Raw genomic sequence first — 26,826 nt, 5'->3', positions numbered from 1 at the left:
CCTTCCTCATGCCACACAGCTGAATTGGCACTTATCTTGAACTTTCCTCTGGAGTGGCCAGAACCAGAAGCTCCTTCACTTCCCCAGTGTCATGAAATCATAGTGCTTTTGAGAAAATGGCTGGAAGATGGGTTTATGTCCTCCACCATAGGCCTCCCCACAGGCTTACAGGCTGGGAAATTCTCAGTTTCCTCTTTCTGTCACCATTTCCTGCTGCATAGGGAGGAAAAATGGACACCCTCCTAGATCTTGCCTGCCTCTGGAGTCAGGGTACTGACTGCATTGATGGACAGGGTGACCAAATGTGGGTCATACCTGAGTGGTCCTGGGGTCTGAGGTTGGCCAAACTCTTTATTTTCTACTAACAAAGGTAAACACAGTCTTTATTTCTTGTTTTATTTCTTATTAAATCAGCAATTCATGCTTGGGGTAGATCAGATAGAAAGTACAGATTGCTAAGATTCCTTGGAATGTGGCCTTGGGTTTGAGTCTATGGATAGTGTTGTGTACAAGTGTTGTTCAGTCATTTAAAAGGAATGCACATTGTGGTGGTCGCAAACATACACCTGTAGGATGAACTTGCAAGTATACTAAGCCACATGAAGGCCTCAGTGTGGTTTGTCAAGATCATCCTGATTCACAAGGACCCGTCTTTCCCTCGCCTTAGAGGGAACAGAACCCAAGTCCTGGAAACTGCCTTTAAGACTCCAAATTTGTTTTGGAGAGGGTAAAAGAACACCAATGTTGGAGAGGACTATGATGAGTTTTAGTTAAAAATTGATTTCTAAATGTGGAATCAGAATAAAGTAATACATGTGTAATAACCTGTCAGGCTATGGTGATATGTTAGGCAAAAAGAGACATTACTGAATTCAGTGTAGTGGCAGAGACAGTAAACGATTAAATAGTCACAACATAACAAGAAAATAAAATAAACTCAAAATATTTGTAATTCTGAAGGAAAAGTACAGAGTATTACAAGTACCTAACAGTGGAGCAAGGATCTTCTCAGAGCACCAAAGAGTGTTTTCTTGTGGAAGTGATGACACCAGTGAGAAAGGTGGGCTCATATTCAATAAGCCACACAGGTAACAAGGTGTTCGCGCAAGTATGAAAGTTAAAGTATAAATTAAGAAACAGGGTTACAAAGATTGCTGTGGGTGATGTGATGCATGTTATTAATTCACATTAAATCACAGGACACATGGGGCAAACTCAGATGTCCAACAACACGTGATAAGACACTCGGATCCACACCCCATTAGTCTGTTGCTCACTGTAACCACATGCATGCCATTTACCAAGAGCCTCAACACTTGTTCTCATCTAGCTAATCCTTACTTTGGTTCCTAACAGCCAACACAACTCTTTCAGCAAAACAGAACACTATCAGAAAGTAAAGAGTACATAATACATATTTTAGAAACCAATTAATGCTACTTGTGTAATATCTCACATTTCTGGGTATGTGACCCAAACTATGGAACAATCACTTGGTGTTTTCTTGTTTTTATATCACTTTTTGTGTGTGCTATATCACAAAATAGGAAGTTGGCTGGGTTTTATCACAACTTGCTTTGCAAACTTTCAGGGTTCACCACCTGGAAAATTAGGGCAGCCTTTTTTTCCTAAAGAACTTATATGTAAGTATCTGTAAGGCTAGGTGTGGTGGTGCATGCCTGTAATCCCAGCAGATGGGGAGGCTGAAGCAGGAGGATCGCAATGGTGAGGAACTAAGAAACTCAGTGAGACCCTGTCTCTAAATAAAAAAAAAAAAAAATATATATATATATATATATATATATATATATATATATATATATATATATATAAAATAAGTATTTGCAAACAGTAGCTCATGTGTCAGGACACATACAGCAAACAACCTTCAGGTGTAGTGGTATTTTACTTAGTGAAAAAATATCTTGGGAACACCATCCAGTACTTCAAAAGATCCCTAGTTTAGGTGCCTGTCACTGAACAAGTACACTTCTTAGGCATCATTAGTATTATGAAAAGCACCCACATCACTTACCCTCTCATTTGGCTAGCTTCAAGTAAATTAGACATATACTCAAATGCACCGTGAACTTTTGGAAATTCCAATTATTTTCTTGGAAATATACAAGATACATTCCCATTATGCATGCTTCAATTAAAGTTTATATAAGCAAGAATCTCTTAAGGTACCACTGAACACACAGGAAATAAAAACATCCCCATCCATAAACATACAAAAAAGAGAAAGTTTTAAAATATTGTCATCCTGAATATCCTGAGTTGTACAAGAATATGTCAACCAATTCTGCAATAAAATTGACTTGGAGGTATATTTGACTCACAAGTAATTATTCATGATAGTGCAGTTCAGAAGTTATGATTACTTACTATGCTGCAGAATCATTAAGCTGGTACTCTCGGGATCTGTTGAAACAGGCTTGTACACCACTATCTTTCCACAATCTCTTTATAACTCCAGCAAGTTCTACAGTCATAAAGCCTTCTTCAGCAGCTCCAGCAAGCACAAAGAGTTGGCGGGCGTCATCCTGAACATTCAACAACCCATTTTTTAGAGAGTAAAAAGAGAGACATTAGAGATTAAAAAGTACAAATGGAGAGATTAGAGATAAAAATGCAATATTGAATTTCCTTATATTTTGATAGAAGTGTCCTAGCTTCTCTCTCTCTAAAACACCCTTAAGAAATTGGCTTAACCAAGAGAGTATAATCATAAATCAGGAGCTTATGTTTTATGGTATTAGCAATATTCGCCAAGGCACCAGGAAGCTGCCAGAATTTCTTCAGTTATGGTACATGAAGGGGACCTGAGTTAACTATCTACACTTTTCTGTGTACTAGATATGATCATTTTTGAGAAAATAGAGGAAGAGTCTTGTCTTGCTGCTTCTTGCTCAAGATGTTTTCAATCTAAGAAACATAAAACACCATGAATGATTACATTAAATAGAATCCATTTAGGTGTGAGCTTTCTGATATAATTTATAGATGCAAAATATGTTAAGAGAAAGGAAAAAATCAATGTGGAGTAAGCAAGAAAGGTTTCACAAAAAAAATGGTCTGTAGATTCACAGGAGATTTTAAAATGTATATACATTAAAACCAAGGAGGAAGCAGTTGGGAGCAGGTGTTTGCCAACTCAGGCAAGGAGAACAAAATAAGCACATCTTGGGAATAGAAATATTCAAGACACACACAGAGAACAGACAAAAAAAATTCTAAGTGAGAATACTGTCTATAAAGTTAGCTAAATTGTGCTTAAATATGAGGCTACTAATATTAAGTCTGTTCTACAAGTAATCAACCACTCATGACCAGTGCTGTCAAAGAAAAAAAATGTAATGTAAGCAATAATGGGATCTAAATTTTCTAACCACCACTTAAAAGAATCAAAAGCAAAAAAGGTCATATGAAAATAATTTTAATAATATGTTTTGTTTAATCTATATACAAAAATATTATAACTCAACATGTAAACAATTAAGTTTATGAGATAATTCAAATTTTTATACATATTGTCTTCAAAATGTGGTGTGTATTTTACACATACAGCACATGTCAATTCAGAATAGACACATTTTATTCACTCAATGGTATATGTATGTAGAAGCTACCTACCATACTTGATAATATCACTCTAGCCTCCAGGTAATAACACAGCTAATTCAAAGTGGATGGAAGAAGGGAGAAGCTGCTATCTTCATAGAGGTTTTCATTAACCTGAGACATGTTAACTGGGTGGAAAATATTATTATCAAGGGGCATTCTTCCAGATACAGATGGCCTTCAGTTTTCTATGGTTTCTGTACCGCAGATCTAACAAACTTCAGATTGAAGATATTTGAAAAAATAATTGCATCTGTACAAACTTTTTTCCTTAATCCCTAAACAATACTATATAACAACTATTTATAAGACATCTACATTGTATTAGGTATTATAAGTATTCTAGAGATAATTTAAAGTGTATGGAAAGATATGCATAGATTATATGCAAATATTGTGCCATTGTGTAAGACACTTCAGAATCTTTGGATTTCAGTATCTAATGATGGTCCTGGAACCAATCCCCCACAGATACGGAAGAATAAATGTATGGTACTAAATGCTTATAAAGAGGAGGAACGCATTACGATATGATATACATAAGAAAAGATGCAGTTGGTGACACAGCTCATAGCTGACAATGTAAATTCATCCTGCTGCCAATTTGTGAAGCATTTCCTTTTGGGCTGGAACTCATCATGAAAAATAATTAAGTCTCAGCATGGGAACATATTATTCAAGCATATGTTCCCCTTTTTAGTAAATCACAAGAGAAATATGGGCAAGCAAGCAACATGTGCATAATATCCTTAATAAACCCCATATATCATGGTTTCAAGTCATTCTGAAAACCACTAACCCAATTCCATTAAAAGACTATTCAATTTTTCTAAATATTTACTCATACGTGAGAAATTTCTACATTTGATCATTTTTATTTATTAAACTACATCAAATAATTTCTCTGTTTTGGAAAAAATGCTTTTCACTTAAGTATGCTTTTAAATGCATTTTGGTTATAGTATCTTTATTCAATTTCAATAAATTTTTGAAAGGGAAAGACCAATGCCTTCCAGGATAGGTCAGGAGATCATTCTTGCCTCTAACTTTCTAGGAAGAAGCCTAAAGAAAACGCAGAAGAAACTTTGGAAGCTCTATTTATAAACTGCACTTTCTGTGGCATTCAAAAATGTCTCTTCCTTTTTTTAGATTCAACATACAAGTGGGATCATGCAATATTTTTCTTTCTGTGTCTGGCTCATTTCACTTAGCATAACTTCCTCCACATTCAAATGAATGAACGAATGTCAAATATACAGAAAGACTTCAACAGCAGTGGGACATAGGAAGTGAGAAAGGAAATGAAGAGATGTAGTTCAAAGGTCAAAGGAACAGACATGTAGGATGATCAAGTCCAAAGAAATTATAACATGCGAACTATAAATAAACAAAAAAGTATTGCATCAGAAATTTTTGTTAAGTATATTTTAGCTGCTCTTGTCACAAAAAAAAAATGTAACTATTTGAAATGAGGGATACGTTAATTTGCTTCAGAATAGTAACCATTTTACTATCCATATGTATCCCATAAGGTCAAATTCTAAACCTCAAAAATAGACAGTATTAAAATGCAAAATAGCTTCTACTGGAAAAATAACTAAAACATTCACCTCCGTGTCAGTAGCTGAATGTTCAGATGCTGAATTTGAGCTGGAAGGCACTGTAGAAATCATTCTATGTAATCTTTTGTTTTGTACAAAAAGAGCCCAAGGGCACAGAGAAGTTAGACAATCTGCTTAAAGTTTCACAGCTAAAAAGTCACCCAATGGTCATTTAAATTGGTAAGTCAACAATTGCTCAGTAGCAATTGTCTAAAATAGGACAAATTTCAAAACTGTAGAATGGAGGCACTGATTTTATCTTGACAAGGAATGAGGTCTTCATAGGTTTGTATTAAAATTAATTAAGAACATTTATAAACACAAACATGAGGGTACCAAAAGGGTGTGGTACACAGTAGGAAAAGGGCAGGTATTACTGAAAACAAGATTGAAGTTTGATTAGGAGGCACAAAGGCTAGTAAATCAGTATACAGAAACTTTTTTGTGGTAATTTAAAAAAAAAAAAAAAGAGCACCTAGCAGGGGTGTGGCTCAGTGGCAGAGAACACTTGGCTTGTGCAAGGCCCTTGTTCAATTCACAGCATTCCCCTCTAAAAAATATAAATAAAAATGTAAAGAAAAAGGAATGTTATTTGCCAAGCAATTATTTGAGAGTAGCAAGGGGAAAAGAAATTCTTGGATGTAGCCAAGTTAAAATGTTTTTAAATTACTAAGGACTAAATGAAAATAAGATGGTTCAGAGAATGCAAATTTCATATAACATATACATATAACTCTGCTTTGAAAACTCAAAAGAAGCTACAATATGTTATTGTGTCTAGAGAGAAGTAACCAGTCTTTTTCCGTGAAAATCAGGTAACACCTAGTATGCAGTACTTTCTTGCTGTTTAGTGATGTGCATTATATGTGCAGCTATCATCCACTTGATCAAATTGATACCGCTGTTGACCGGTGACGAGTCCTTGCTTCCCCGATGTTGAAGAATAACACCAAAGAAGCACGCCGAGGCAAGGTCAGAGTAGAAATTAGAAGTTTATTAAAGGACAGCAGAAAAGACTTCTCCCGGAGGAAGAAGGGGACCCAAGAGGTGGAATCCGAGGAAGGGCTGTTGTCTCCCCTTTTTATAGTTTTGGTGATGGAATGTAGGTTGAAAGGCCCGAGGGGTGGGACACTTCTTTGTGATGGGCTATCTTTAAGTTTGCTGGGGGCTGTTCATTAACACTTCTTTGAGGTGGACTTTGGCCTAGGGCCTTTTCGGGACTTCGTCATCATCATTCCATGAATTGTCCTGTGTTTTCCCTGAGTCATTCCCAGCATGGCCTCCATTTTAGATTTCACTCGGTATTAGACCCAATTTACCTAACTACACTGACTACCTAACTTTAAATCTGGCTTCATTCCCCCCTCTAATTTGGGAACTCCTTACTGCTGTAAGGAAAGGGGGCGAAGAAGATCTTTCTGGCTTCTTCAGGCTGACAAAAGGGGCGATGTTGGGGCAAGCAGTTTGGAGTCCCCCTTTAAAAATATCGGGTCTATCGAGTGGTCCATGCTAAAAGTCCAATTGAGAAGTAATAGGCTGGAGGGCCATTCGAGTGATAGGTGGTCTATAAGAGAAACAAGAGTTCATTAGTACTGGAACCAGATTGATACAGCAAGAAATGCCACAGCACAGAAATATGTCAATGAGTATAATGGCCAAGACAAAGATCAACAATGTTTTCTATCAGGCAGTACCAGGAACTAAGAGTTAAGATACTGTTTCCACGACAATATTGCTGAGGACATGGCTTCTATCTGAGCATGTAAATCTTTAAGGATATTTGTCACATTGCCAGAAATGTCAGGGATGTCAACACAACATTTAGGGTTACAGATGTCTTTTCCTTTAAGATATAGTCTAATAATTTAATGCCATCTGATCCTGCAAAATCCTTTTACTAGTATGACCTCTGTGTCTAATAGAAAAATCTTTAATTCTGCTACACAGGGCTGGATAACCATACTAGCAAACATCAAGCCTACCTGCGTTGGTTAGAAATAAAGGCCTTAGACTAAAACTACTCTAGCAGTCCCTTTGACAGTTATCAGGCATTTCTGTCTAAGAATCTCTTTTGTAGCCTTCAGTTTACTTATTTATGGAAGTTTCATTTAACTATCATTATTATTAAAGTGTCCAGGAATAGCTGTGTCTTGGCTTTGACTGTCTTTGCTAAGTGTTTAAGATGAAGCAAGTCAAACTGACTTTTGTTTCAATCTATTGTTAACAGTCAGCTGAGTTATGGGAGTCTTCGGGAACTTCACAGCAGCTTCTCAGTTCTGCTAGTGCCATTTGCGCTAGGATGGGTCCAGGCCTTGCTTGACCATGTGGCTTCCCTCGGAAGCATCAGGGATGTCTCCCTTTTTGATGATCCTCCTCTTCACAGCAAATGCACCGACTGGCTTCCTGTCCTCCACTGGTCTCATTAATCTCCCTGATCAGGAGGTTATGTGGCCTAGAGTTGCAGAGCCCTTTGGAGAAGTCCCCTATTCCCTGATTCAGACTGACTCAGAGGGCAAGAGCCAAATTTTTAATTTTAAAACTTAATCTTAAACATCCAGCAAATAAGTTTCAACAGCCTTATACTAAGAGTATTGGACTTTAATGTCTATCTCTCTATCCTGTAGGTGATAACTTCTTGTCTTAAATTAACCCAGGTAGTGAGCTCTTAAATCAGTACCTCTGCAAAACATTAACAGGCAATCTTAAATCATTTATAAGAAAACTACAAGATAAAATTATCAAGAGTAAAAACATCTAGTTCATATAATAGCTACCTTGAATTTTGGTGGAGTATATCTCCTGTTTGAGATCCTGGCAATCGTGACAAAAACCAACTTTTGGACACAACTTTAAGTGTACTGAAATCTAGCCTACTTCTTTCATAGTCACTTTCACATGAGATGGGACATAGAGCCTTATCTCAAGTAAGGTGGGGCTCTTCATAAATCTTAAATACTATAGTTCTGAAGCTGATCTTTGTTTTTTTTTTAAAACATCATTTTACAAAGCCTACATAAATTGTTGTTTAAGTTCACATGAATATTAGCTAACACAACATAATATCACATCTAAAACATGAATTAAAGGAAGGCTGGAAGCTTCTAACCTCTTGTTGGAAATTAGCAAAGTATTTCTGTGTCTCACAATAAAACCTTCACCCAGATTAGGCTCTCATTGACTTAAAAATACATTTAAATTGTATCTCAGTGTAAAAAGTAACATGGAACTTTACATAACTTATTGATAATAAGTACAGTTATAGAACACAAGTGATAAATAAATTTCCAACATGTTTTTCTTTTAAGCCTAAAATTACCATACACTTTTAGAATACCAGCTTGATATAATGCTCTTTCTAAAGCTTCTACCTTACAGACTTGTATACCTGGAAGATATGAACACATTAATGGCACCAATTACATTGATGTTTTTATATTAACCAAGTTTAGCTTTTAAAGAAATAACATAGCACAATTTTCTAAAACAACAGCACTTGTTTAACCAGCTGTTTAATTTCTTTAAGATTACTTGCTCAAAAACTTACACTTATAACCAACTTGCACAGACCTTTTTTATATCATTTATTTAAACCCTCTTAATTACTTAATCATATAGACTCTTATCCAGAAATCTAGAACCTTTTAGTTTCTCCTTTTTTATCTGTTAACCTCCTTCTGTTCACATTTTGAAACAATACTTGTAAATTTTTGAATTTAAGCAGATTTAACATTTTATTAAGGTCTTTTTGAACACCTAGAAAAACTTATAAGCTTAGTTTTAAAGACATCTTTACTTTCATCTGTTTACCCAACTTAAATTGAGCCATTTGAATCACGTGAATCAAAGATATTTGGATCCATTTTTGATTTTTCATGAGCGCTCCTCATCTGTCAATTGTCATATCACTGCATGATATATGGACATACACACACACATACCGACATACAACACAAGTGTAACACATAACACAAAAGGCCTTTGCAGCTTTCTCAGGTGAAATCTCATTGCAATGTTTAAAAAAACTCCAGTTGATCAAAAATAGAACTTATCAGAAAAACATTAGCTTGTCTGTAGAATAAAAATCATGAGCTCAAAAATAAAAACATAGAATCTAAGAAAAGGCAAAAGTCCTAGAAAGAAATTGACCTGCCAGTAATTAGTAAATGCCATACAATTTACTCTTTGGTTTAATCTAGTTTGAGTTCAGGTAAGACACCTTTACTTTTTTTTTTTCCTTTGGGCCTCAGATCTGTCTCCTACTGGTGCTCCAGGCTTCTTCTATTTGCATATCAACTTAAGTCCTGGCTGAGGTCTGGAAGGAACTGGGAAAACTGGAATTTTGAGCAGAAACTTCATGTCTAAGGCATTTTAACCATAAGTCACAATTTTCAGGTTTGGAAGTTGAAAATATGGTAAAAGTTTAAGATCATCTTTATATCTTCCTACACTAGAAAAACTTGCTCACACAAAACTGAAAATAGGATCTTTCTTGATAGTATAAAAGCCACCATCAGAAGAAGTTCCTTCAGGATCATTAAGCTACTTTCTTTGTTCTGAAGTTCCTAAAGTAGTATTAAGTTACATTAAATCACCTGGAAAAAATCCACACACTACCATGTATATCTAAAATTAAGCTTTGAAAATTCCCAAGACTGTTGCTAATTAATGTCATTTCAATAAGCCAGACCAACGTTTTAATTCAACACTTTTTCCTAAATCTTACACACTGAGAGAAACATACCAAATTATAATTTACTATCCTTGCCCAAATCAATGCACTGTATACCTAGTGAAATCTCCTTAGGCTACCCAGTTTAAAAATTGATGAAAAAATAAAACTGAATGATTGGGAGTTACTTGCCAACTTGGAAGTAGAGTTCTTTTAATTTTCTATCCTAAGTATTTAATTTCTCTGGCATGAGTTATCTGAAATCAAACTAATCAATTATCTAACCCTAACTTTTAACTGTAAGATTACACAATGCTTCAAACTCATTTAGATACCAGATGTTACAATGAAACATCTTTTAGACACATTTAGCCTAGATTATCCCCAAGAAATAATCTATAATAACCTTTAAAACAGACCAGATAAGAAAAAAAAATCTCTCCAGGTTTTGAACTTCCATTTAATTATGACTCTTATCAGTGGCACCTTAGATTTCCCCATGAGTGGACCAGATGTTCTCACATAAGGGCAACTATAGGTGTAAAATCAAGGGTCTCAGTGTGACTGACTTTACTGCATTTAGGTGGAGTAATCCTTAAGTGCAGGGAAATTATGAGGAAATTTTCCCCAAAGCGAAAATGGCTCTGGCAGCTGCTGGGAATTCCTCAGTTTCCCTTTCACTTGCAAGATTAGCTCCTTTGGATAGATCCAATCCTAGGCAATCTGGCATATCTCCTAACTTTCCAGTAGAGTCAGTTTTTATCTGCCTTAGGTCTTGAAGGGGGAAGGGGGTATGTACTTTGATCGGCCCAAATTTTTCTCTTGATTCTTGATTCTTTTTCCTCAGTGAGTCCAAGATTTTTTCTCTTCATGGCAGATATCATAGCTAAGTCTACTTTACACTGTTGGCATAATTTAGGATTTTCCCTGAGAGCAAAGAAAATCTGAACATACGGCACCTCACACCATTTCCTTTTTTGTAAATTTTATCAAACTGTAAAATTGCATTAAAATTGATATTTCCCTCTGGTGGCCAGGTTTCTCATATTTGAGGCCAGGCTAAGAAAATGAGGCACTTTTTTTTTTTTTTTGAGCACCTGAGGTTCAAATCTATCCCAATTTTTCAATACGCAGGCTAGTGGTTCACCTGGTGTATTGGAGAGAGAGAAGCTCCCGTCTGAGTGAGAAGAAAACAGGATTCAGGCGCCCACGCTGCGCCAGAGAAAACTGTTCTCATGAGGGACGTCTCCCTAAGTTTGAGCTTCCTAAACGGTCCAGAAAACCCGTCTCTCACCTTGCTTTGCCAAGGGGTTTCTGGTCCCCTTTAGCAAATTGCTAGGGTCTCAGTTTGCCCTGTGCCAGAGACCCTGGGAGGATTCAGACTTAAGGGCCTTACTGCTTTCCTCCCGACCACTAAAAAACCATTGCAAAAGAGAATCGTGTGCTCTTTTGTTGTCTTTGCTCTGTAGACTAAAGGAGCCGCCTAAGTGTTAAGGGATATCTACTGGTTGTAAGGTAGCAGATTACTGGAGGAGTTGATAAAATTAAGGAGTTGATTCAAAAAATGCCTCTCTAGTAGCTTAAGGAACACAGAACATTTTAAACATTGGACGGTAAAACAGACTAGTAAAAGTTACCTATGCATCTTAGGGAACCTGGGCAGATTTTACTAATTATCTCATGCCTTTCTCAGTCCTGCAACCTGAATTGCTAACATTTCTGACCTGCGAAGGAAGGGAAGCATCCAGGAGGAATGGATGCGGAGTTGGGGGTGTTGCGCGTAGCCCATACGGAGGCAAATGTGATTGGGGCTTTCCCTCAGTGCCATTCATCTACCGATCACCCTAGATACCCCTGAGGGCTGTCGGAAGGGGGCTCAAGAGAAAGGAACCTTAAGAATCCTCTGAGAGTAGCCCAGACCGGAATTCCGCAGTTGTTCCAAACTCCTTCCTCCACCTCCACGCATCCGAGGCAGACCGGGATTAGGGACACTGTGTACTCACGCCAATTGCTCTCCGGGCCCAGACAGAAAAGTTGGAAGCGGCTTTGACAGAACCCAACATGCCTGCTCTGTACCGAACAGGTGATTGAGAGCTGCTTAGGCCGGGAAACCTCTCACCCGAGTCTTGTAGAGTGGCGGCTGCACTAATTGCGTTTAAGTAGCCGTCGGGTGCCCACCTTACCTCCAGAAAGAAAGAGAAAGATGCACCTCAAACAGACATGGGGTGCGTAGAGAGGCGCTTACCTCGGTGTCTCGGTGGGACCTCCAATATGATACCGCTGTTGACCGGTGACGAGTCCTTGCTTCCCCGATGTTGAAGAATAACACCAAAGAAGCACGCCGAGGCAAGGTCAGAGTAGAAATTAGAAGTTTATTAAAGGACAGCAGAAAAGACTTCTCCCGGAGGAAGAAGGGGACCCAAGAGGTGGAATCCGAGGAAGGGCTGTTGTCTCCCCTTTTTATAGTTTTGGTGATGGAATGTAGGTTGAAAGGCCCGAGGGGTGGGACACTTCTTTGTGATGGGCTATCTTTAAGTTTGCTGGGGGCTGTTCATTAACACTTCTTTGAGGTGGACTTTGGCCTAGGGCCTTTTCGGGACTTCGTCATCATTCCATGAATTGTCCTGTGTTTTCCCTGAGTCATTCCCAGCATGGCCTCCATTTTAGATTTCACTCGGTATTAGACCCGATTTACCTAACTACACTGACTACCTAACTTTAAATCTGGCTTCAAAATCCACAAGAGTCTGTTCAGGATGGGGCAGGGGAGATGCTGAGGGACCAAAATGGCTATCCTCTGACATACTAAAGATCATAAAAGGTAAGAAGGAATAAACTTCCTGTTGAGCTTAGAGCAGAAAAAGGAGCATTCTTAAGACAAAAGATATAAGCTTTCAATTGAATATTGGGAACACACTTTAATAATCACAGCAACCTAATAAGAATAAAAAAAATGGACAGAAATTTTTTCCTTTTTTCTTTTTGCCCCTTTCAGTTCTAGAGATTTAATCCAGGGGAATTTGACACTGAACTATTCCCAGACTTTTGTTTGTTTGTTTTTTAATTTGTACAGAAGGTCTCACCAAATTGCCCAGGCTGACCTCAAATGTGCATTCCTCCTGCCTCAACCTCCCAAGTAGCTGGGATTACAGGCATGTGCCACTGCACCAGGTAATGCAGAGGTCGGGGGATTTAAACAGAAGCTAGATAACACAGCAGACAAAACTTATGGAGGAGATTGAGTTTACATAAAAAAATATCAAAAAAGACATTCTAATGTATAGGCTAAATAATATTAAAAAATAGTGATATCTATAAATTTTGAGTCATAGGAATAAGAGATTAATGTCAAGGTTGACTTATAAATGAATGTCTTGATTCAGTGGCTTATCTTAAACCACATAGGATAAAAACTTCTCATTATTTAATCTACCATACTTATATAGCATACCATTTTACTCCAATAAATTTAAAACAACTATACTGTTTTATTGTATCCTTAAGGAAATCTTAAGAACTTCAATGTGTTCATCACACCATGGCTCATGGTGCCCATTATAAGATGTTAAAGGGTTGCTTTAAGAAACAAGTATGTGTCAAACACACATTTTCTGTAAAAACACAAATCTAAGTAAAAAAGACTTGAGGCAAGAAAATAGGCAGTCATTATTCTTTTTTTCCATAAGATTGTTTAAAAGGGGAAAAAGCCTAAAAATAAAATAAGTTAATTTTAACTAAATTGCAGAGAGCAAAAATTTTAACTAAATTGCAGTGAATTTAGTATGAAGCATAAGCTTCATTATATCAAGAAGGAAAATTACTGATAAAATGTGTGACACAAATATAATTTTAATGCCTATTCATGAATATTATATATGTATACATATTTTCAAAATATAAAATAAAGAAATATTGATACTTATATGTTCTTTATATGAATAACAGAAACTGTTGTCAATGGAGATACAGAAGAATGTGGTAAGAAGTGAAATGAGGAAGGTAGAAATATGAAGTGCTAGAAGCACACATTATTTTTCAAGTAACTATCATTTTTGCATATATTGATATTTCTCAAAACGAAAAAAATATAAAAGTATAAGTTCCTTCATTTTATGTCTCAAATATAAATCAGGAGCTGTAATAAATGACTCAAATATTAATCAAGAAAAAACAAATTAAAAATAACTAGAGACATTTTGAAAAAGAAGACTGGAGAAAGAGGGCTGATATTATTGGATATTAAAAGCCTATAATATGTAGAACAGTCTGGAATTAATATAGGTCAATAGGAGAAACAATTCCAAATCTGAATTCACTTTTATGATAAGGCAGCAAGACAAATCAATTGGAAAGAATATGATTATTCAAAATCAGTTATATAAAAAGAAAAATAATGTTGAATCTTATTCAATGCACAGAACAAATACAAGTTTCAAAGGGATTAAAAAACAAACACACAAAAAAATATTAAAACTCACTACCCTAAAACACTTTAAAAATATCAAATCTCTGGTTGACAGAGGATGTTCTAAATTGAAGCATAATACAAGAAATAATAGGAGAGGTTATACTGGCCAAATTATATTGTTATATTGCCTACTGCATGCATGTACAAATATGTATTAACAAATCCTATCAGTATGTACAAGTATAATGTACCAATAAAAATGTGAGGAAAAATTATATATGTATCCATAAGATTGAAGGCAATAAGCAAATTATGAAAGAAATTTCTATCACAGACAAGGGTCAACACATATGTATGTGCAAACAAGCAAATATGGTAACCAAAACACCAAGACTCCAGTGGGTAAATATATATAAAACACAAGCCACAGAGAAATAAAATCTAGTCAATGAAGATATAGAAAGCGACATAATTATATTAAAATTGAAAATTCAAATTAAATCAATGTAAGATTTACAAAAAGCAAATTAGCAAAGTTTGTTTTATTTTGTTTTGTTTAATATAAGACTCCTAAATTTTGGCTACCCCAAGTACTTTAAGAAAAGGTACCTCATAGGCCGTTGCTTGGAAGGTAAACTGATAACAACCTTTCTCAAAGGCAATCTGGCAAACAGACATACACAAACCAACTCAATAAGGAAAATAAATTACAAATTTATTACAGAGAAGTGAGCATTATTCAAGAGAACACTAAGAATTGAGGCAGAAATGGATGTTGTTTAAGTGGAGTCAAGGAAAAGTTTCTATTCCTTACAGAATAAGGTATTCCAAGTGCTTTTCCAGCTGTTATGAAGGACAAGGCATGTATTTTGGTTTATACTGTTTCTAATTTATTTTGTAACTAATACTACTAGAAAACTATAATTAAAGAAATCTATATACATTTTTATATTTTGTATGTTTATTTATATTTGAATGCTATTTATATATTATTTATATATAGATCTATATTATATATAACTGTCAGTTTCCATAAATCCATATACATACTTATCCTTACTCTGTCCTCATTTTATACACATTCTTGGGACAGGCACTGGTCCATTGACCACATTTTGTGCAATAGTGTTCTAAGTAACCAGTACCTGAGGCACACTAATGACCCTCCAGCTTAACATTATTAGAAATATAACAGACTATGTTGTCAATATGTTATCATTCACAAATGAACCACCCTCATTTCAAGAAAATTTTAAAAAGACATTGGGTATAAAATTTGATTGCTCTATGCCAGCCTTGAAAAACTGTTTTCTCTCATTTTAAATAACTAATGTATAATCTGCTTTGCAAATCTACTAACTGCCAAATATGATGCAAACCATAGCACATTAGTCATCATTATTTCTTAAAATTTTACACCTTTTTAGCCAATTCTCACCAAATCACTCTACATTTAGGATGTAATTCCAATAGAAATATCAACTGGGTTTTTAAAATGTTTTGTTTTCAAGAGAGTTGAGGAGAATTCATTCTCAAGTTCACATGGAAGAGAAATGCTTAAAAGCATATCTGCTTAAAAACAACAACAGGATGAGGTGATTTTTACCTGCTAGCTGCCAATTAACCCTATGAAGCAACAGAAATCAAAATAATGTGATTCTGACCATAATGACTGTATAAAACTTGTAAATAATAAAACAACCAACAAACATTTTATTGGGCATCTATTATGACCAAAGAATGTGTTAAACACTTTATATTCTTTTTGTCTGTTCCTAACAACCCTGCAAATTAGATGTTATCATTATTTCTCTTCTAATGAAACATGCTTAGAGAGGTTAATTAACTTAGCTAGTAGTTGGATGGGTAAATAAAAAACAAATTATCAGTAGGGGAAAAAAGGTGTTCAAATCAAATGTTAAAGCAGCATTTTTACCTAAATGGGATGATTATTTTCAAAATGGCTACTGGCAAGAATCAATTCCAATGGAGGTGTACAAAACAATATATATAAAAAACAAAACTAGGCATTCTAGAAAAATATGAAAATTTAAAAATAATTGTAACATGAAGACTATCTTTCTATGAAGACGGAACACAGAAGTTAGAATTGATTGAAAAACAAAAACAAATAAAACCCCAGGTCTCTAACAAGAAGTTTTTCAAAAACACGGGAAAAAATATTTGCCATACACACACACACACACACACACACACACACATACTTGAAAAGGACAAGCAATTTAACAGAACACTGTAAGAAGACTAAGAGAGGTTAACAGGAGAAACAGCTGCTACAATGCAGAAGGTTGTAAAGCAAATCTACGGCACTGACCAGAATTCAATATCTGATTATCCTTCAACTTAGGAACTGATACTTCAGAAACAGGAATATATTCAGACTGCCTGTGAATAAACTGTTTCTTATTTACTAAATGCTTTTTCCTTATTTACTCCTGTTTCAATACCCAGCTCAAACTTCCCTTCCCACCTCCGGTCCAAAGTGAATCCATCTACACATCCCTGAACATAACTTTGAGGGCCTAGTGGTTCTTCAGAGGTGTGTAAAGGCAAGGCAACCCAACAGGGAAGAGTCAAATCACAAACAGTGTGAGGATAGGTGTCTGTGTGGATGAGTTAATAGGGACCACAAGAGAGGAGGAAGAAACAGATGCAAAGCAGGCCATATTAGATTCCAAAACCTCAGGTAAACCAACTAAAAAAGAAAAGATAAGAAAAGGCTTATGGTGAGGGATTATGGTATGGTAAGGGATTATTCCTGGTCATTCCTGAAACTAAGCTGAAATTAACTTTATAAAAAGGTGATGGAGGTGTAAGAAAATAATATTCCTTGAGAGAATTGAGAGAATCATATGAAAAAAAATCCTCTTTCAAAGTTGCTTGCACTAGCCAGGCATAGTGGCACACACCTATAAACCAGCTACTCAACTGAGGCAGAGGATTACAAATCCAAAGCAAAACTGGGCAACTTAGTAGAACTCTTGTCTCAAAAAAAATAAAAAATAAAAAGGAAAAAAGGACTGGTGATGCAGCTCAGTGGTAGAGTGCCTTTGCACTGAACCTTCATTAGCTCCCACCTTATAGGGTAAGGGTACAAATCTTTTTTTTCATAGCCACATACAAGATATGAATGCAGAATACTGCATACATTATTGACAAAATGTTTTAAATACCATAATTGGAACTGGAATTGGTATAAATTGTATTAATTCTTTCTCCTTAATCTAAGAGTAGAGTCCTTATATGTACTTCTTTTACATAAAGATTAAAAAGTTAAGTGTGATTAACATTTCTAAGATTTTAAGATTATTTTAATAAATCATAATTCTGCTGAATTTTTTTTGAAATATATGTCCAGAATACTGATACATTATTCAATGTACTGCGCTACTACTCAATCTGTAATTTATCCACTTATCATTTGTTCACTAACACATACTGGACATGTGTTGAATGAAAAATTATAAATGAATACATTATTGTAAATGACCCGCAGTCCTCTATTGTACATTGTATCTCCAGATTCCTTCATCCTACACATCTCCTACTTTGTCCCCTTTGACCTATGTCTCCTCCTTCCCTTGCACCCCACCACCCAGCCCCTGGTGATCATTATTTTATTCTCTAATTCTGCACAGATGACTTTTCTTGGTTTTAGTTCTACATGTAAATGGAATCAGGCAAAATTTTTATCTGTATCCGGCTTTATTTCACTAAATAATACCCTTCAGGTTCATTCATGTTGAGGAAAAAACTTTTCGAAGTCTGAACAATATTCCATTGTATGTGTGTGTGTGTATGTGTGTGTGTGTGCGCGCGTGCGCGAGTCTCCCCACATGTGTACACACATCACATTCTCTTTACCTTTTTGTCCACTGACAGGTTGTTTCCCTGTCTTGGCTATTTTGAATAAACAATGCAATGAACACAGAACTGCAGATACCATAATGAAGTGGTTATTTTGCCTCCTTTTAGTTTATACCCAGAAGAGTGATAACTGGATCATAATTTTATTTTTAATTTCTTTGGAAACTTCCTACTGTTTTCATAATGGATGAGTCAATATGCATTCTTACCAAGAGTGCACTAGGGTTCCCTCTTTTCCACATCCTCACCAAAATCTGTTATCTCTTTCTTTTTGACAACATGAGGACTATAGCTAATTAAACTGAAAGAGGGGTTTTTGTTAAACAAGATTGTAGATGCCTCCCCAACACACACTCAGTGTGAGATGATATGTAAGTTAATTTATTTCATTATAGTACCAATATTACTATGTATACATATCCAATGACAATGTCATAAATTTCAAAAAATAAAATTTGTTCTTAAAAAGGATCTTAAAATCTACATGAAAATTTTAATTAACATGCTAAAGCCTTGAAAATTTTTGTTTAAAAGGAAAAACAGTAATTTATAAGAAAATTTTAAAGTAACTCATAATCAAGCCCGGTTTATTTTAGATTTCTCTAACCTATATTTCCTAATATGGGTTTTATTCATTTTCCTTCCTTATTAAGCATGAATTTCCCTGGATGTTAAAAGTAAACAACAACAACAACAAACTGAAAGACAGAAAGTTATAGTCTCTATGCAGAAAATCTTCATGGTATTAGTAAGGAGATGTATGTGTGTGCTCGTGTGCGCACACACTCAACATAAAAAGATAAAAGAACTATAAAAATGCAGCATAGTATTATTAATAATATACATACTTTGTGCAAAAAAAGAGCTAAGCTTCAGTTAAAGGTTTTTCATTAAGTTTTATAACAGTTATTAAAAAAGAATCAGTAAAGTACTCAAATAGCAAACAATCAAATGGGAGCTGGGGAAAAACAATGTTTTGTGGACAGTACCAACAGTATTGCTTTGAATCAAACTGAAAACAAATTACTGGGTCAAAGAAAGAAGCACAGGCACAGAGCCTTGATCATTCTAGATTGTAATATTTCCTACGTTTCAGTTTTTCTTTACTAGGAAAATAAAGGAGTGAAACTAGCTTGTCTTCAAAGGTCCCCTTTAGCTCTTAAATTTTATACATGTTTTTTAGTAGCCAATACTTTCCTATTGCAAAGATAAGCAAACTTTTGCACTGTTTTCATTATTCAAGATTAGATTTCTTTGTAGTCTGGGCATGAATACAAATAAGTAGGTCATTTCAGAATTCTAAATTATAAGAACAGATTTTAAATTGTGTTAGTGTAAGCAGTTTACAATGTATAAGCTACAAAAATATTGTTATGGGGACTGCTACACTTTGTATCTGAAATGTCCCCTAAAGCCACATGTGCTAAAGGCCTGGAACCCTGCCCATGGGGCTATTGTCAGGTGGTGGAACAATTGGGAGGTAGGGCCTAATGGGAGGTCTTAGGTTACTGGAGGCACGCCCTTAAATAGGATCATGGAAAACTGATCTTTTCTTCTCTCTCTTTTCACTTCTTGGCTGCCATGAGGTGAGTAGCTTCCTTGGCTACCTGCTACCACCACGACATATTTCCTCACTATAGGCCCAAAGCAACAGGCCAATCATACAAGGACTAAAATCTCTGAAACTGTGAGGCAAAAGAGACATGTTCTCCTTTTAAGTTGATTACGCCAGGTATTTTTTACAGTAATAGAAAACCAATGAATACAAAAACAGAGGTACCTGATACATGTTATATAGAAAGTATTGCATCAATAATAATTATTGAATTATCCCAATTACCTGATGGATAAGGTAAGTGTAACCATGAAGGAGAGAATAAACTATCCTGTATATGTTCATTTCACTCACTTCTAAAGTTCCTGACTCACGTCTATCCTTTTGACTCCTTGTATAAAAGAGTCCTGATTAGTTAACAAGTTATTCTTTTTACTTATCAAGCCTACTACAATAAAATAACTTACCGCCCGAGCCGAGTCACCAAAGTCTATCTTCAACCGCCCCATGGCCCTAATGATGGCAATGATGGACTGGATAGTGTTACTGTAGACCACTGCTCTGTACTGCTTACATTCCTCCTCTGAGTAGCCAGCTTCATGAATAATTCTAATGAAATGAAAGCAAAGAAAAAGCACTTTCTTTGATGAAGGGTATACTTAAAACATTAAAAAAAAAATTCAATGTTTTAAATCTACTTACTTCATCTGCTTCACTATTGTACTTTTCCCCGATTCACCAGCACCTAAAAAACAAAATAAAGAATTTCTAATTTCAACATTCAACTTAAGTAAATCCAACTCCCAGAACACAGATATACACTATGGGTCTCTTAAGAAAATGAGATACAAAGCAGCAACTACATAGGATGAACAAGTGTAAGACCCACTATACAACATGAGTACTACAGTTCATAATAGTGTAGAATATTTGGGATTTCTTTCTATTTTATTAGAAATTTGTTTTGTTTTTGCTTTTGTGGTGCTGGGGACCAAGTCAGGGCCTTCTGCATGTTGAGCAAGCGCTTTAACCACTATAAATACCCATCCCCGTACTGAGAATTTTGGTCAAATAAGTGAATTATAGCTGTTGTTGGCATGGGAGAAAAATGTATAGTTAGATAAGCTGATAGAAATATTAATTTCAACTGTATTAACCATTTGAGACTCGGTGTGTGTGTTTGAGAGACTTAGTTATGTGCCATGTAGTATACCTTAAAAATATACAATAAGATTTATTTAAAAAAATAAGTGAGCTTTATTAATTCAAAATATATGGAAACTTTTTCAGATGCAAGTCCTATTGTCTCTTTCTTCATAATATACTCAAATTCAATAAACTCAATTGAAAAAATCCTTTCATTGTTGTTTGTGTATATCTTCTAAAGCTCTAACAAGTTCCATCTTGTATTAAAACTGAAGCACTATAAATGAGTTTCGTTCTAGGTTTTAGTCCATATCAGCAGATGTTTTCACTGCTTGGCCAATTGGTTTTAACTTTTGGCTCTTGTGAAGTAGAATGGCAGCGGTACTGAGAAAGTGCATATAAAGTTTAAAACACAAATAGGAAAAGAAGAACTCAAATTATCATTATTTGCTGATGACATGATTCTATATTTAGAGGATCCAAAAAACTCTACCAAAAAACTTTTAGAATTAATTAATGAATTCAGTAAAGTAGCAGAATATAAAATCAATACCCATAAATCAAATGCATTTCTATATATCAGTGATGAATCCTCTGAAAGAGAAATTAGGAAAACTACCCCATTCACAAGAGCCTCAAAAAATAAATAAATAAATAAAATGCTTGGGAATCAATAAAAGAGATGAAAGACCTCTACAATGAAAACTACAGAACATTAAAGAAAGAAATTGAAGAAGACCTTAGAAGTTGGAAAGATCTTTCATGCTCTTGGATAGGCAAAATGAATATTGTCAAAATGGCCATACTACCCAAAATGCTATACAGATTCAATGTGATTCCAATTAAAATCCCATCACCATCCCTTATAGAAATAGAGAAAGCAATCATGAAATTCATTTAGAAAAAGAAGAGAACCAAAATTGCCAAAGCAATCCTCAGCAACAAGAGTGAAGAAGGAGGCATCACAATACCAGTACTTAAAATACACTACAAAGCTCTAGTAATAAAAACAGCATGGTATTGGCACCAAAATAGACATGTAGACCAATGGCAGAGAACAGAAGACACAAAGACAAATTCACATAAATACAGTTATATGAGATAACTGGACAGTTATATGAGATACAGGACAAAGGCACCAAAAACATACATTGGATAAAAGACAGACTCTTCAACAAATTGTAAGAGAGAACTGGAAATCCAAATGCAGCAAAATGAAAATAAATCTGTCTCACCATGCAGAAAATTCAACTCAAAGTAGATCAAGGACCTAGGAATTATTCCAGAGACCCTGAGCCTAACAGAGAAAAAAGAAGACCCAAATCATCATGTCAGATTAGGCCCTGACTTTTTTTTTTTTTTTGAGAGGGGGGGGGAGGGAGGGAGGGGGAGAATTTTTTAATATTTATTTTTCAGTTTTTGGCGGATACAACATCTTTGTTTGTATGTGGTGCTGAGGATCGAACCCGGGCCGCATGCACGCCAGGTGAGCACACTACCGCTTGAGCCACATCCCCAGCCCCTAGGCCCTGACTTTCTTAACAAGACTTCTAAAGCACAAGAAATAAAATCAACAATTAATAAATGGGATGGACTCAAACTAAAAAGCTTCTTCTCAGCAAAAGAACCAATCAGTATGATGAAGAAAGAGCCTACATTCTGGGAGCAAATTTTGCCACAGGCATATCAGATAGAGCACTAATCTCCTGGATATATAAAGAACTAAAAAAAAACTAGCATCAAAAAAACAAACAACCCAATCAATAAATGGGGTAAAGAGCTGAACAGACACTTCTCAAAAGAAGATATACTTTTGATCAACAAATATATGAAAAAATGTTCAACATCTGTAGTAATTAGAGAAATGTAGATCAAAAGTACTATAAGATTTCATCTCACGCCAGTCAGAATGGCAGTTATCAAGAATACAGACAACAAATAAGGTTGGCGAGGATGAGGGGGAAAAGGCACACTCATGCATTGCTGGTAGGACTGCAAATGGGTGTAACCACTCTGGAAAGCAGTATGGAGATTCCTAGAAAACTTGGAATGGAATCACCATTTGATCCACTATCCCTCTCCTCTTCAGACTATACCCAAAGGACTTAAAAACAGTATACTACAGGGACACAGCCACATCAATGTTTATAGCAGCACAATTCACAATAGCTAAACTGTGGAATCAACCTAGATGCCCTTCAATAGATGAATGGATAAAGAACCTGTGGTATATATACCCAATGGAATATGACTCAGCATTAAAAGAGGATAAAAGCATGGCATTTGCAGGTAAATGGATGGAGATGGAGAATATCATGGTAAGTGAAGTAAGTCAATCCCGAAACACCAAAGGCCAGATGTTCTCTCTGATAAGTGGGTGCTGATCTGTAATGGCGAAGGGTCATGGGGAAAATGGAGAAATTGTGATTGGGCAAAGAGGAGGGAGAAGAGGGAAGGGGCATGGCAGCAGGAAAGATGGTGGAATGAGATGGACATCATTACCGTAGGTGCATGTATGACTGCACATATGGTGCAACGCTACATCATGTACAACCAGAGAAATGAAAAGTTGTGCTGCAATTGTGTATGACGAATCAAAATGCATTCTGCTGTCATATATACCTCATTAAAATCAATAAATTTTTTAAAAGGTTTAAAACATCTTATGTCACTACAGCTCTGTCTTATGCAATTATGTTCAACCAGCACCCCTGAACACCTAACACAGTGAACACTTGGGGGATGCAATGGTATGTTAGACAAAAAGTCCACCGGGTTTTTTCATCTTCCTTTCACACAAGTCAAAAAGCCTTTCTCAAAACTCCTTCACTCTTTACACATGCAGGGTCTCTTTATGATGAGTCCCTCCCATTGTACTACTCTCACATGAAAATATTACTAATGAAATGACCACTTACAAAGTCAGTGTCCTCTTAAATACCCTTCCTTCCCACTTAACAGTAACTGCTATCTTTATATTAAATTAGACCAATATGTCAAACCTCTCAATTGGTGGATATTGAGAACATCTGAGCAGAGACCGACAAAGGTAAGACAGGATGAGCCTGTTGCCACAGGTACACACCCTGCAGGAATTTATTACTGTCTGAGGGACAGAACTCAGGATTTTCATCACCTGAGCCCCATTTCCCCAGCCATTCCTACAGTGTTTTATGCTGAGCATTACTGAGCACTGCTGCTGGCCATGCAACAAGCCTTCAAAAATACTGTTTCCCCTGACAAAATACACTTTCTCTCTTCCTCTTGTCACCTGGTGATCCTCTATCCCCTGTGTCAATCCTCCGATCCACTCCACACATGATGCTTGCTGCCTTTCACTGTGCACACATTCCTATCTGATTTCTCAGCTGCTATCTTGTGCTAGACACAGTCAACCAAACAAAAATGTTCTTAAGTTTATTTCAGCTATTTGTGATGGACAAAACTAGATGGTAACACTCCAGGCTTCCTCTTTCCCTTTGCCCCCTTTCTCCCTGGAGTCACAAACACACATGCCAACATACATTTAGACAGACAGACAGACAGACACACACACACACACACTATATATATATATATATATATATATATATATATATATATATACACACACACACACATACACACACACACACACACACACACACACACACATACAAAACATCAGAGGCCTTGGAGACGATTTGCAGCCACAGGTTGTAGTTACATGGCCTCTGAAAAATTTGAGGCGAAAACTGCAGAATATTTACTTGTGGTCTGGTATTCAAGAAATTCACCCAAGATACCCTCACATTAAATAGAAAATTAGGCACTGAATAAACAATAAAGGGCATTCTTCACTTACAGACAGCTTTTGAATCTTTCAGAGCATCTGCCAATATAAACAATTCCAAGATAAACAACCCATTATTTATTAATCAACCACAGTGCAGTTGGCTCTGGACACAGCACAATCGCAGGCATTATGGCTCACACATAATGTCCACCAAGCCTGCAAGGGCGGGCAGTTTCCAGTAGGGTTGTCTTCAAGTGGCCACCAGTTTTTGGAGTACTGAATGCTGAGTCAGCAGCTGCCATGCTGGGAGGGGGCACGTCAGATCCTAGGACCCGTACAGAGGGTGACGATTCCACAGCCACCAGGAGCCCCAATGAGTAGTCCATCCTTCTAGTGAAACCACTTGGAAGCCCAGAGAAATGTTTGAGATAAATTTTAAGCTCAAGAGGTTTGAGCTACACAGCGGGGGAAATCAGAAATTGTAAAGAACTACACTGTTCCCAGTTAAACTATGTGTATACTGATAAGTTTTAAACCTGAGAAAAAAGTATAATCTTCTGAGATTAGATATTACCTTTAAATTCATATTTGCTTTATATCTCTTTAAAATAACTGACAACATGGGACACTTAGCTTATGTTGCAACAAGCATCCAGTCTGTGACTTGTGGTTCAAATATTCTGAAATTGGCTTAACATTAAAGAAAAGAAATACCAGTCTTATTAACTGGGTTCCTACTTTCTTTTTTACTAATGAGGAAGTACTCTGTGGAATAGATAGCCAGAGGCAGACACCCTGCAAAAACCTCTCCAAGCTTAGCAATTTATGTAATTTGTTTTCTCACTTCCATATGGAGAGATTCCTAACAGAAAAATTAGAAATGCTGCATGGTGAAAGGTTCAACATGCTTAACACAGATGGGCTTTCCATAGAGCACTTAGGAAAGAGTTAAAAGATTGTTTTCCACAATCACAGTCGGAACTGTCACATGACTGGCAGGAAGCAATTAAAAAAAAATCTATGAAGGGATGGTATAGGGACAGGGGTAGGGTAAAAGGGGTACCTCTTTCCAGAAAGTACTCAGTACTCAGCCAGGAGGCTAATACTCTTCCCTTAAATCCTGAGCGGCATAAAAAATGTTCCCACCCCACCAATAGCAACTTCAAGAAGAAGCAAGAAATCCTTACACAGCATGTGTCAGTTAGGAAAGATCAAAGTGTGTGAACACTGGGATCATAAGGGCCGACCAGTCAAGGTGACTATATGGCCTATAAAGCTAGTCACTATGGAATGAGGTAGCCTTCAGAGGAGGGGAAGGGAGGCCTGAGGCTCCCAGAGGCTGAGAATGTGGACATATTGCTCCTAGCAGGTCTGTGGCTATAAAGCCCTAAGGGGGAGCACTAAGGAGCCCTCCCTCAGGTCTCCTTGGAGGAGGAAGTAGCTGAGAAAATTCCATCTCTGAGAGCAAATGTGCAGCCCAGCAGGTGTGTGAAGTGGAGCTCAGCAAAACAAACACAACTGCATGCACAGATGCTGGAAGGGCACAGGAGACAGCACAGTAACACCAAGAGGGAACACATCTGCAGTTTGGGGTCCCAGAGGCACCACCTACTAATGGGATCCATAAAAGGGAAATGTGGAGAGGGAAGACAAGGGAAGGCAGAGGGAGAGGGAAAACGAAAAACAAATCAAGCTAGATCCCAATTCATTGAATAGAGGTATACAATTTATTACTATAAAGATGACTATCAAAGAGTGTCTCTGTCCCTGATTTTACTAAAAGACAATATAGGAGTCTTTAACATTTTAACTGATGGCAAAGGTTAAAAACAAAACCAACCAATCAAACAACAACAACAACAACAACAAAAGACACTGACCTTAAAAACAAATACATTAATTTTTTAAAGAACATCCTTTGTCCTATTCTCTGCCTAGTATCACATTTAACATGGTGATTTAGTCAAATAATTTGAATTTTCCTGACACCACCACTTTCCTTCATCAAATTCTAATTATTCATAAAGATTTTAACAACTTAAAATGTTTACACTAAATCAAACTAAATTTTAATTTAGTTTAAATGGAATAGATTGCTAAATTACAAGTACATTTAAAGTCATTTCTATTTATCATAGTTCTTCTATAAGAATAGCAATA

The 26,826-nt window shown here is 36.2% G+C and overlaps 1 protein-coding gene across 1 annotated transcript in view; it reads right to left on the bottom strand.

The window, feature by feature from the left end:
- Positions 1–2,387: 2,387 nt before the first annotated feature.
- The window catches only part of LOC308641326 (guanine nucleotide-binding protein G(i) subunit alpha-1-like), a gene marked incomplete at its 3' end in the record, with an annotated part of 70,705 nt that continues 46,266 nt past the window's right edge, over positions 2,388–26,826 (bottom strand). Inside the window, exons 2-4 of the mRNA XM_081279804.1 lie at positions 20,448–20,490; positions 20,213–20,354; positions 2,388–2,546 (exon numbers count right to left, since the gene is read on the bottom strand). Of these exons, the coding sequence (XP_081135930.1) occupies positions 2,388–2,546; positions 20,213–20,354; positions 20,448–20,490 (344 nt within the window). The remainder of the gene's footprint in view (positions 2,547–20,212; positions 20,355–20,447; positions 20,491–26,826) is intronic.

This window comes from Spermophilus citellus, assembly GCF_964194105.1.
Source record: "Spermophilus citellus genome assembly, chromosome: 2".
NCBI lineage: Eukaryota > Metazoa > Chordata > Mammalia > Rodentia > Sciuridae > Spermophilus > Spermophilus citellus.
The sequence above is the reverse complement of the archived record's forward strand: the minus strand, read 5'-3'. Positions and strand labels throughout refer to the sequence as shown.